This window comes from Wyeomyia smithii, chromosome 3, assembly GCF_029784165.1.
Source record: "Wyeomyia smithii strain HCP4-BCI-WySm-NY-G18 chromosome 3, ASM2978416v1, whole genome shotgun sequence".
Classification (NCBI taxonomy): domain Eukaryota; kingdom Metazoa; phylum Arthropoda; class Insecta; order Diptera; family Culicidae; genus Wyeomyia; species Wyeomyia smithii.
Genome location: NC_073696.1, coordinates 216,708,225 through 216,721,905, shown reverse-complemented (window position 1 = coordinate 216,721,905; position 13,681 = coordinate 216,708,225). Strand labels below are relative to the sequence as shown.

The 13,681-nt window shown below is 44.1% G+C and overlaps 1 protein-coding gene across 2 annotated transcripts in view; it reads right to left on the bottom strand.

The window, feature by feature from the left end:
* The window catches only part of LOC129732569 (diacylglycerol kinase eta), a 260,168-nt gene that overhangs the window by 14,373 nt on the left and 232,114 nt on the right, over positions 1-13,681 (bottom strand). For both annotated transcript variants that reach the window (XM_055693541.1, XM_055693542.1), the window contains exons 12-14: positions 7,096-7,239; positions 5,326-7,036; positions 4,836-5,269 (exon numbers count right to left, since the gene is read on the bottom strand). In XM_055693541.1, coding sequence (XP_055549516.1) covers positions 4,836-5,269; positions 5,326-7,036; positions 7,096-7,239 — 2,289 coding nt within the window. The remainder of the gene's footprint in view (positions 1-4,835; positions 5,270-5,325; positions 7,037-7,095; positions 7,240-13,681) is intronic.

Below are 13,681 nucleotides of genomic sequence, written 5' to 3'. Positions count from 1 at the left end.
GAGCAAACGAATCGGTCATTGGAGTTGGTGCCACACTGAAGGAATACAAATGAAAGCAACTGTGCCATACAGTCCGTATCAAAACAGAGTCGAAGAGAGAATCAACCAGACACTCCTGGATAAGTCCCAGTAATGTTGGAGGATGCTGGCCTCCCCAAGAGTTTGTGGGGCGAGGTGGTGGTTACAGCTGCATATTCGCTGAATCGAGGTCCGACATCTAACCTTCCAGAAAAGAGAACACAGTTTGAGATGTGATACGGTGGAAAGAAGTGTTGCAAATTTTTTTTGTCAGTGATAGATTCTCAGTTGAAACTGACACCTGCGAATATCAGCTTCAACACGAACGCGCTGAGAGTGATGATTACTTTCAGCTCCAATCAGTTAACCGTGATAATGCTGACTGGCAGCATTACATTTCGCACACGCTATATTACTTTAGAGGAGGAGGAAGTTCCGGAGTAGTGGATGGAGGGTACGATGTGCCCCATCCACAAAAAATCACAGGAGGTTTGTGTGCAAAGCCACGACCGCAAGGTTGAAGTAGAATACTTTTACAAGAAAGATAACCCGGCTGCTTGCGTGTCAGTCATTTTTTCTAGTAAATAAACTTTGACTAATCAGATCAAACGAATGTTGCGCTTCAACAAGGATTGGCCATTTTTAATAATATAGTAAATTGCTTGTCATGATTCGGGCTTGACAATTTTTAAATTTTGGTTATGCGAAAAATTAATTTTTATGCAGCCAATGAAAATTTTTCGGATGTCGTCCTCATGACTGATAGAAAAGATAATTCAGTACGTTCTGTGATACGAAAATAAATTTATAACTTTAAAATTTATAACTTTTACAAATTTAAAAATGAAACTTAACTCAAGAGACAATATCAACTCTTCAATCATCAGGTTCATATTTCATCCTGACAAGGACAATTTGTTGTTCAATTCAATATCGGATAAGATACCGATGACACCTTGGCGTTTTCACTGACAATGCGAATAAAGTATTCCTTGTGATAAAATAAACAGAGAAAAGCTGGTTTAACACTCAAAACTAGACGGCTCATGTATTTTGAACGCCAGCTTTCCAGAACGTTGGTGTGTTGTCAAGATGAGGCAATATTTCATTGAATGCATTTACTATTGCCCGCTATCGCAAAGAGACTGCATTTCACTAAAGTGCCTCACTGCATCAGCAGCTATCGATGCTGCTACCCGCTGCAACTGCTACGCTATCCGTAGCCATGCCACAGTTTAGGCCGCTATACGCTGCCATTGGTATCCGCTGTCCCTGCATCAGCTGGCCCAGCTGCTATCGACGCAGAGATCCGCTGCAACTAGTGCGCTATAAGTTGCCATGCCGCTATCCGCTATCGCTGGTATCCACTGCACTGCTACTGCTGCTGCTAAGGGAGCACTACTGTTGTCGCTGTCTAGAACTATTATGAGCGGCTTCGGCTGAAACAGGCTCTTATATAGGCCAAATAGCATAATTTAAATTGCAAGGTATATGATTCTGTCGACCGTGCTTGGGAAGCAATCATATAACGGCCAATCAGAGGTCGATTTTTTTGTTTTTATAAGGCTTGACTATTTTCAATATTACAATAGTTTGAATAATAAAATTAAAATTATCTTCATTTGGGAAGAATCTTAGAAGACTTTCCAATCTATTGCTGCAAGAACGAAGGAAATCCATCGAATACTAACCGATTTATTAGCATTTGAAATTGGACATATTTTTCACTTTTGTCGGATTTAGATTTTCATTTCACATCCCTATGCAGCCGACCTTACTGAGAGAAGTATTCTACTACAAAAGGCGACAAGTTGGATTGCTGCAACAACCATGCAATCACGTTGCTGAACGCCGCCTACAAGGTACTCTCTCAAATTCTGTGCCGTCGACTATCACCGTTTGCGAGGGAATTCGTGGGGCAATACCAAGAGGGATTTATGGGTGCACGCGCCACCACGGACCAAATATTCGCGGTACGGCAGGTCCTGCAGAAGTGCCGTGAGTGTAACGTGCCCACACATCATTTGTTTATCGATTTTAAATCGGCATACGATACAATCGTTCGAGATCAGCTATGGCAGATTATGCACGATTACGGTTTTCCAGATAAACTGACACGGTTGATCAAGTCGACGATGGATCGAGTGATGTGCGTAGTTCGAGTTTTGGGGACACTCTCGACACTTCGAATCTCGAGGGTCTCCTACGAAAGGCAGAAAATCAAAAGGCAGAATCACGAAAAGCAGAATTACGAAAGGCAGAATATTTCATTAGGCAGAAAAACGAATGGCAGAATCACAAAGAGCACGAATGGCAGAATCAAAAAATGGTCTATTTTCTTTCTAACAACACACACTCGCGGCCTTTGGCCGACTCTATTGTCCAAGTGTATGCTGTCCTTACTCGCTACCGCTCGTTCGGACTTAACTGAGGGAAAGAAAACCTGTTTGAATAATCCTAGAAAACTAGTAGATCAGTTGTTTGTATGCGAGAGGCCGCCGCTTCCGACGGCGGGTCGGCGGCCGTCTCGGACCGCGGAAGCCACGGCAGCTTTGTGCCGCCTCAGTTCCTTGCCCTCGATTATGCGTCTTCGCCGCATGAGTTGTTTTATGTTAATTATAACCAACAAACCGTTGAGACTACTGTAAGTTATACCTAACATCAAAAAATTACTATCCGCGATGCCGTGAGAGTCTTTACAACTTGAGCCAAACCAGTTTGCGCGTTTCGGATCTAATAATTAGACTTGATTTGGTCATTGCTTGTGACAAGTTATTATGTCTGGTTACCAAATAATATTAAATAATAAATTTAAAGTAGCAGCTTTGATACCGTGACCAGGATTCGCACCAATTTGCCATCACGCACTTGGCTATCGTGAGTTAGGTTTCGCTACCAGTGATTCTGCCTTTCGTGCCCTTCGCAATTCTGCGTTTTGAAATATTCTGCCTTGTGTGTACGGTCATAGAGTTCTGCCTTTCATGATTCTGCCTTTCGTGATTCTGCCTTCTGTGGCGAACCCAATCTCGAAGAGGGTTACGGTAAGGTGATGGATTATCGTGCTTGCAATTCAACATCGCCTTGAAAGGTGTGATACGTAGGGCTGGGATCGACACGAGTGGCACGATTTTAAGAAGGTCTGTTCAGCTTTGGGGCTTCACCGATGACATTGATATTATAGCACGAACCCTTAAGAAGATGACGGAGACGTACATCAGACTGAAGGCTGAAACCGGACGAACTGGACTGGCCATAAACGCATCGAAGACCAAGTACATGAGAGGAAGAGGTTCCAGAGAAGATAGTGTAAACCTCCAGCCACGAATACATATTAGCGGTGATGAAATCGGAGTGGTAGACGAGTTAGTGTGTCTGGGCTTACTGGTGACCGCTGACAACGACACCAGCAGAGAAATTCGTCGACACCTTATGGCAGGAACTCGTGCCTACTTTGGACTCCGAAGGACGCTCCGCTCGAATGAATTTCGCCGCCGCACGAAGTTAACCATCTACAAAACACTGACCAGACCGGTAGTCCTCTACGGCCACGAAGCCTGGACAACGCTCGTGGAGGACCAACGCACCCTTAGGGTTTTCGAACATAAGGTGTTGTGTACCATCTGTGGTGGAGTGCAGATGGAAGATGGATCATGGCGGAGGCAGATGAACCACGACTTGCATCAGCTGCTGGGAGAACCACTCATCGTTCAAACGGCGAAAATCGGGAGACTACGGTGGGCTGGGCATGTCGTTAGGATGTCAGACGACAACCCGGTGAAAATGGTTCTTGATAATAACCCGGCTGGAATGAGACAACGGGGCGCGCAGCGAGCAAGGTGGCTCGATCAAGTGGAAGACGACCTGCAGGGCCTCCTCAGACGACATGGCTGGCGAGCTGCAGCCATGGACCGAATTGAATGGAAACGACTTCTTCGAACAGCAAAGGACACTTCGGCCTGGAGCTGACTGGTAAGGTAAGTATGTTATTTAGCGATGATCATGCGGTCGCAATCAGGACGTGAAAACTACCTTCGCAAGAAATAAGGAACGGATTTTTCAAGGTTCCAAACAAGCTGGGGTGTTAGTTAGCAATCGACTGCTGTAGAAACTCAATGATCGATGTAGCGACACATGTTACAAACATAGTTAGTCCTGCCATATGAGCTTGGAAAGTGGAACTCTCTCGGTGATATGTCGTAAGTCGATCAGCGATACTAGACGTCTGCTGATTGATGCGAATGTAACCGGCGCAGATGTTGTTGGACGATCTGATAACCAGACTGACCACTTCTAAGGATGCTGATGAATCCGTAGGAATTCGTAGAATCTACGGAATTACACAAAATAGTTCTGGCATCTCTTAGAGCAATCCAGTACTATGAATGACAGGAATATAAACACAGCAAAAACTGCTGCTCGCCGAACAGGAAACGGCGGAAAGAATAAGAGAACCAAGAAGATAAGCAAGAAGAAGAAACTAGTTCGTTTATTTCTGGTCCAGGAGCAACAAGACACAACGTTAAAAGAGCAGAGCTGCTGGAGGATATCAAGGTTATGGACAAAACTATCATTATAACAACTGTGAAATCAAGCCAAGATTATTGGGCCATACCACGGTTCAATAAAATAAGTTTGAAATCTGTAATTGGTTCGAATACAGGAATTCCGACTACTGTGAGAAAGGTTATTGTGTAGACATTTTGAACAAACTGAATATTCACTAGATAAGAAATAGAGATTCAATCTACCAACGAATCACTTTTACGCTTTAAAATTTATAAATTTACAGCGTAATGATGAATTTTCAAGATACTTACCAGCTCCGTCAATTGCCGTCTCAAATCAGGTCCGTCTATGATCTTGCCGCCAGGATGGATCGACTCCAACGCATCCGCCGTTTTGGAAGCCACAGCATACAAATCCGGCTGCAGCGATGGATGCGATATAATCAGAAATTTAACCCACTTGACTAGCGTGGCGCAACATTCGATGAAGTTCAACAGCAGATACGTCTCCCGCTCGGAGAATATATCTTCCGAGGGAGCAATCAAGTGTTCGGAAGCTGTTGACGGATTGTCCCGTGCGATTGATATACTGTGCTGCCGTTGTTTCTCCTGCCAAGTCTTGAGGGATACCTCTAGGTTTCGATTGCGGCATAGCATTTGTACTCGATTCTTATGTATTATTCTAATCATTCCTGGAGGTTGCAACCATGCCTCACCGTCCACCTGAATAGGGACGCATTCTTCGCCTAGAAATAGACAAATATCTGTTTAAAAAATCCCTTGGAATTTCATTGCTATTTACCTAAGATATTGATCTGAACACTTTGACACTGTGCAATCCGATGATGTTGGATATTGATCAAGCGAGAAGCGGCCATCTGTACGGATCCAAACACAGCAACCACCTCCAGAATACGATCGTCAAAGCTCTGGGCCAGGAATAAATCATCTTCTTTTTTACTACCCCAGAAGTTTGTACCGCCCATGAAACTTGGAATGTTCAATATCACAATTCCCTGCAGTGAAGGCAGCGGAATCCGCTGACCATCGCACTCCAGTTGTACCTTTTGCTCTAGATTTTTATAGGTCTTCTGTAGCAGCTGCTTCGAGCCCAGCACTCCATACCACATGTAATTCTTTGCTCGTGATCGACACTTTTCCGGATGCTCCTCTCGCTTTAAATGGAAATCAAGCGAAATTTTCGCGTCAATTCCAATGCCGAAGTAATTGTTTAATACCGCCTTCTCCTGATATCCTTCCATGAGTGTTTCATCCGGGTCCATTAGAGGACTCACAGCTGCGCATAAAGTATCTGCATTTGCCAGCAAGCATTTCGATATAAATCCACTGTTGACATTCGGCCAAGTCGGCAGTGTAACCAGCGGGTTAATAATTGGTAGTTTCTTCACCTTCTCCTCTTTCTCATCTTTCTTCTTATCCTCTTTTTCCTTGCTTTCAGCATCTCTCTCGAAGTTGAACAGTCCCAGGTTAGAGCTAAATATATTGCTTTTAGAGCTCCCCAAAGCCTCCGGTTTGAACAACAAACTACCACTACTAATGCGCCGCGAGGCAGCCGGCGAACAGTTTAAGAATCGAATATGTTCCGAGTCTAGACCTAGTAAATTCGGATTATTGCCCGAGTGGCGTCGATTAATATCAACTTCACGTGGGGCTAGCATGTTTGGAGTATGACTAGAGTGGCGTCGAATCTCCGGCACCCGAAGCGATCGCAACTCGTCGCTCATTGCCGGTGACGGAGGCTCGACAACTACGTTGATTGTCGGAATTCCGGGAATTTCCGTTGCATGTTCTTCTGTTCCATTTTTGTTCTTGCTTTCATCGTCATCTACCTGACCTCCGATTGCACCTTCAGATTCATGATCTTCATCCGAGGCGTCAACTTTCTCCTCTTCATCGGACATGCTTTCTTCATCGGCATTGGTAGCCGATGAGCTTAGTTCACGATAGCCGATTCTCGAGGTCTGAACCGTTTCCGTATCCGAAGCGGATATATCCGAAGGTGAGCCATGCGGTAGAAGCAAATTGGATATAGCTTTCGCATTGACGTACTCATTTTCCGGCACACTGTAGGCCCTAGCGGCCAGGTTTCTGATCGAATGTGCCTTGCCAGCAGGTCTTTTGAAACTCTTCCTAGCAATATCGTTACCCTCGACAAACTTCGCCAAACTGCAGTACTTCGGTTCGCGAACCTTCTGATCGTCACATCTGTTGTCGATGTCAAACACTCGATTCTGGAACCCAAACTGGTCAAACTCGATGTTATCTATTCGTTGTTGTTGATGTTGTTTGTTTTTGAAGCTGCGTCTTTTTGTGTGATCAAGCGTGCAGAGGGTCGTAGTGTCCTCGGTGATTGTGTTGTCCTGCAGGGCACCCAGCAAGTCCTGGCCCAGTACCGAACTGATGTCATCCATCAGGCTTTCCCCGTGCAGGGCTTCGGTGGTGTCGCTCGTTTCCGGCGAGTCGATGTGACTGAACCGGTCTGTCTCAAGATCCTGTAATGGAATTCAATTACTTTTTTTCACAATAACCAAGGCACATATTGTGGTACTACCTGAATCAAATCGGCTATGTGCAGTTGAGAATTATTCTCTGATTGTCTGTCCAATATTTCCGATGTGACGCTACATTCTTCGTTGCTTATTGCCGACAGCACATCGCTGGCTTCGCCAGGGATTTCATCCGAAGAGGAACGCTCCTAGAAGGAAAGTAAATGTGAGGCGCACGATATGATTATTACGTTGCGGATTTAGAGGCCAGCCACGAGGCGGTATGGTTAAGAAGATTACTCTGTGACATGGACGAAACATTCGACGGTACAACATGCGTCCTAGAGGATAATCAAGGATGCATTCAGTTTATGCTTTCGGATCGAGCTAGTTGTCACTCTAAGCCAGTGGTGGGCACCATTCCGCGTATTCGCTAATCGCTAATTAGCGACGCTAAAATTCAGTTAGCGGTTTAGCAATTTCGCTAATTTTTGAGCTGGTTAGCGAAACTGTTAGCGTCGCTAAAATTTTGGCCTTCGAAACGCTAATCGCTAACTCGCTAAATTTTGTAGAGAAGCGACAATAGAAATATTTAGAAAAACTGTGAATTGCTGATGGCGTACGTAAAGTGCTTCGAAAGATGAACATACTTTACTGCGAAAGTTACTTTTGTCAGTCTTTTTACCCTAGAATGGAGTTCCAGTTATCGTACAAGCCACAGGAGCATTTTGAAGAACAAGCTCAAGGTCTAGATTGAATTTTTGGCCCACCAAGAACTTTTGTAAATTGCAATGCGCTTGAAATTATGACAACTTTGGTTCTACTTTTTCGATTCAGATAATAATTGAATTTTTATGAAGACATTCCTAAGAGTATCTATTTTTAATGCAAGCTAAATAACTTTTGTTATTCTTGTTTTTACAAAATCAAGTATGAATCAGGCATAGGGAAACCACAGCACTCCAAAGCGCATGTGGCCCATCTGCTAACCAACACACCACGCAGGGCATTTCGTATTACCCTTCGTCGTGAGCTCAAGACAAAACACTGGAGAGCCATTCGTAAACACGCCAATCGAGGATTTTTAACTTCGGCACATGAGGCAACCGAGGGTTTGCAGTTTCGGGGAACACACAAGCATTAGTCGCCACGAAGAGATTGACAATGGAATAATAATGGATAGTTGGATGTTCGCCATCGCATACAACCACCTGCAATATTTTTTTTCATATGTACTTTTGAAAAAATGGAGCGTTTGAGAAAACACGTGTAATCATGCGGGCTCCCGAAGGCTCACGAAGTTTAGAACTCTCGGGTTTGTGTTTGCCGAATATTTCGAAGGGCTGTTTTATCTAGAACACTGCGGGTTTTTCGTTTTGTATACGCACTGAAGGGTATTCTAAATACTCTCCGTGGCATCGCTTGAAACACACACGCGGGTGGTGTGGTGGGTTTAGACATGCCTGGTATGAATACCGTTTCGTGAACCTCTTATTGTAAATAGCTTTAAAAAGTAATTGTTTTTGTTTGTTTTACCAAAAAAGATCAAAGTGGTCCAAATCTTACAAAACACGAGCAAAAAGTATAGCGATATGACCATTTACATATTAAAAAGTTAGCGATTAGCGATTAGCGAAAGTTCCGCTAATGTGGGTTTAGCGTTTAGCGTTTAGCGATTATCGAGCTAAATTTTCCGGTTAGCGATTTAGCGATTAGCGTCGCTAAATTTTCGGTTAGCGGTGCCCACCACTCTAAGCAGATAGAGACGAAGGAGACGTATGTTCGATAGCTGATCGAAAAGGGAGCTTTATACCACAAAAGATCAACACAATGGTCGCAGTGGTCCAAATCTTACAAAAAACCACAAAACTCAAAAAGCTGTCTGAACTCCCAGGACTCAAGAGGAGTGGTGTTATAAAATACACCACACGCCGTTATCATTCATGCGCCTCTCCTATCACGGCTCCCATTCCGGTCTACCTTGAGAGAAAACTAAACCTGTCTATGCCAAAATTGGCTGACGCAATTCCTTCACACATTTTTATCATTCTTCATTCCACGTGCATTTAAACTGGATCGAATGACACGTTTCTCTCGTTGAACCTTGTTTTTTTTTATTTATTGTTCAATATCCGATTTGCTCAACAATTCGATACATATTCAACTCAGAAATGTATCTTCCAGCACTGAAGAGACTTTAGAGAAATTGAAACCCCTTCTACAGTACGTTCGTTCTTACTGCGATTAACAGCCGTAGTTTACAGTGCAGTTCGCTTCAGGCTCAGATTTTCGTATCGAAGAAATTAAAAAATTAATGACCTAACATATATATAATAACATCTATCTTTAACAGATCGAGTTATTACTTGTCAGCTAATTATGAATCGAAACGAGACACGACTTAAAACAAATGATCCGTTAGAGATACACATTTAAAAAGAAACCGGGAAAGAACTCAAAAGTGTAAGCCTAATAGTTCACTTGCCTTGGAAATTCTGCAAAGAAATCTTAAATACAAGTACTAACATCGACTAACTTATTTATTTCCTCCTTCGAATGAAGGAAATATATAATAAAGGACACAAATGGTGAGTTGACAACCTGGAATCCGGTTGTCACAAGTTTTTATCTCACACCATCACGAGTCATACGATTACAATAGACTGTCAGTCAAAACATGGACACAACTGATTGGTGTATCATGGGCAATGTTGTCATACGACAACAGCTAGGCGGTAGAGGAAATGCTTTGCCAACCCGAGCGTCTGTTCACCAAGATGAAGCGGCTCAAAACAGCGTCTGTTTTCCATGTTGGAGGCCGCCGATCAACGTCCTGGGACTCTAAACAGTGATGCCACGATGGTCCTCCTGCGAGACTGAGGGTTGGTGCAGGCCTTACAAGCCAGTCGAACAATCGGCATTGACCCAGGCAACAGAAACGGACTAACGATTGGAAACACGAATCATGGAACTGCAAGTTTCCTAATTTTTTTTAGGAAGTAGGTAGGTACCCGCATTCTTTCCGATTTATTGTGGAAGTTCGACCTTGTAGCGCTGCAGAAGGAATGCCGGAAAGAAGTATCGGTACGTACGTACAAAGATGGTTACACCATCTAACAGAGTTGCGGCAACACACACGAGCTGGGCACAGCTTTCATTGTGATGGGCAAAATGCAAAAGCGTGTGATTGGAGGGTGGTCAAACGACAGAATCTGCAAGTTGAGGATCGGAGGCCGTTTCTTCAACGTTAGCACCATTAATGGCACAGCCCTCACCAAGGAAGTAACAACGACGATAAGGACACCTTTTACGCGCAGCTGAAGCGTGCATACGCTAACTGACCAAAACATGACGTCCAACCCGTTATCAGAGATTTTAACGCTCAGGTTAGCCATGAGGAGGAATTCAGACCAGTTATTGGAAAATTCAGTGCATACCGGCTCACGAACGAAAACGGCCTTCGACACATTGACATCGCCGCCTTCAAGAACATGACCATACGTAGTACCTACTTCAATCATAGCCTCCCATATCGGTACACCTGGAGATCACCCTAACAGACTGAAACACAAATCGATGATGGAAGGCACTTTTCCGATATTATCGACATCCGGAACTATCGTGGCGCAAACGTCGATTCTGATTACCATCTTTTGATGGTCAAAATGCGTCGTAGACTTCCAGCTGTCAACAAAGGACCTGTCAAAACATGAGTCGATACAAACAGAAACGAAGGTAGCAGACTTCTCTTTTCCGGGACGAAAAGCGCTACCTGGAATAGCTAGAGTGTAAGGAAATGGAGTAGCTGTACCGTTCTCAAGAAACACGTAGATTCTACAAGAAACCAAACGCATCACGTGCAGGATTTGCGCCACGAGCTGAAATGTGTCGGGATAAAGATGGAGGAAATTTGACAGATGATCGTGAGGTGATCGACAGAAGGTAGCAGCACTACAATGAATACCTGAATAGCGCAGAGACAGAGGACCAAGACGGTAGGAGGAACGACTTCGTCAGCACAGCGGGTAAGGGAGACATACCGCCCCTCTTCGATAAGTGGAGTTTATAATATTATCAAGCAGCTCAAGAACAACAGGTCTACTGGAAAAGATGGGATCGCAGCGGAGCATATCAAGCCAGCCCGGAAAGGTTGCTCCCTGTCTGCATCAACTCGGCATGATCTTCAATAAATCCAGTCAGTTCATCTGCTTCGCTGATGACGTGGACCTTGTACGAAGGGCGTTCCAGGTGGTTGTTGAACACCAAGCAGAGACGTGAAGCAGAAAAGGTTATATTGAAGGTGAATACGTCGCAGACCAAGTATCTGCTAGCATGGGGAACCGAGCGCTATAGGGCTCGCTAGGCAGAAGCGTAGGGATTGACGGAGATGAGTTCAAGGAGGTTGATGAAATTGCATATCTTGGATTGGTGGTAGTGTGGCTGGTAGTCGTGGCTACTACGAACTTAACAATACGTTGAGGTCTGGCAAACTTCGCCCCCGTACTAAGTGCACCATGTACAAGACATTCATGAGACCGGCACTCCTCTACGGGCACAAGACGAGGGAAATGCTCAAGAAGGACTTGCAAGCACTACCCGAACGACGTGTGCTTCGGACCATCTTCGGCAGAGTATGGGAGGATGGCGTATGGAGACGAAGAATGAACCACGAGCTAACGCGAGTCTGCGGCGAGCCCAGTATCCAGAAAGTCGCTAAAGCTAGAAGGGTACAATGGGCGGGACATGTTGTAAGAATGCCGGACAACATTCCCGTAAAAAATGTGTTCGTCTCGAATCCAGCCGGTGCAAGGCGGTGGTTGGACCGAGTGGAGCAGCAGCTCGTAAATGTAGGACGCTCAAGAAACTGATGACAAACTTCCATGGAGCGAGTGCGTTGGCGTACTACTGTGACACAGGTGCAATCCTGAGGAATGTTTTTGTGCTTTTGAAAATTTTCGTGACGGTCATCGGATCAGCGAAACTTTCTTTTGCTATGTAGCAATAAGAGATCCTCAATCTAGACTATCTTACTATGTCCATACGGACTACCCACTTCGACTCACAAACCAGTATCAAAAAGCTAAAGTAAGTCTGCGATGTATTTGAAGTAGTAATATCCCATATTTTGAAAGATCTGGTTGGCTCTGGAATGACTTAAGAGCAATTTGAAGGTACAACTTATCATTATAACTTCGCATACCTACAGGTTGTCCAAATTTGAGGACTTCAGCCTCTTTTCTAATGACGCCTTTCAGAATTCATGAGGAATATATTATTATCCATGAGGAATATATTATTATGGCATCTCAATCCGGTACATGGCTAGGGAGTACGATGCCGAGTATCATAACACAAGGCATATTCTCGCTCGAGAAGGCTATAGGTCTTACTGTGTCAATAAACAGAATTTCAAGCTTCAGCAACAGGCATGGTAGAGGATTACCGAGACCAACGGTTTCCACCGATGAAAGCAGAGTGACCACTGCACTCGTGCTTTTGCGTACTTTTGGCAGGTTTTGACGTAGAATTACGAATTACGGCAACATAGGGATACAAATTGAAACTCGAAAACATCGAAAGTCTCGCGAAAATTGTCCACTTTCAAATGCCTAAAAATCAGTCAATTCTTAATGAATTTCCTTCAATCGATTGGGAAGTTGACCGCGCGTCGACTAAAATGTGGGAGACTGAGTTTATGTGACTTTAACTATTGAACTATTGAAAAATGTAGATCCTTGTCAAACTTCTATTTCGACCAATCAGAGCTGAAGACGAAGTCAAATATCAGGGGACCAACCACTGCCTTTCATTCCCAGCACAACCGACACTAAAGTATAGAAGCGATTTGGTTATCATTGAACTTATTGTTATTGTTGGATTTCTCGCTCGAGTGCATAACGACACTCCTACTGGAATTTCATATGACTGTAAGTAGTCACGTATAAAAGCTAGCATGCAGAAATTTTTTCTTCGTTGTATATCCGATCTCTCTTGCAAGAAGATGATTTACTAGGAACTGAATCGAACAACAGCAAGCAGAGTTGCGGCAACTCGCAACGTAGCTGGCGGTGATTTCAAATATCTCATAGTCTTCCATAGCGTACGAAGCAACAGAGGAAACCGGCAGACCGCGCCCTGGTGATTGTAGATCACGCTAGAACTTGAATCTACTGTCTGTGTGGAAAGCACCGTTATACAGGAAGCTTTGAAAACACGCTTGAGAGAGGACCACATATTTTTAGTTGCAGTAGTAAAAATGAGTTTACTACAGTACTCGTGAGTTTTCTATTAAGCAACGGAGTGGTATTTCCTGTAAGGAACTGTTAGCGTCTTATTAGAAAAATACAGTAATGTTTTGGTGAGTGGCCGGAAAAGTTTAACTGCTTTACAATCAAATGACTGTGGGGCGCTAAGAAGTGCTATTGGTGCATCGCGATCGTGACAAGCATCAAGGTAATTTTCGTTGTACTGCAGACGATGAGTTCGGCCTACCGGCAAATGATAAACGAAATTTTGGCTTTCTCTTCTTTGCCGCGACCAGATCGTTACGAACTTCACCATCCGCCATCGCAATAGGTCCACAGCAAAGAGATTTGTACCCCGAATCGCCCCAATTAATGTTGACGATAAGCTCTAAAAAGCATCCAGACA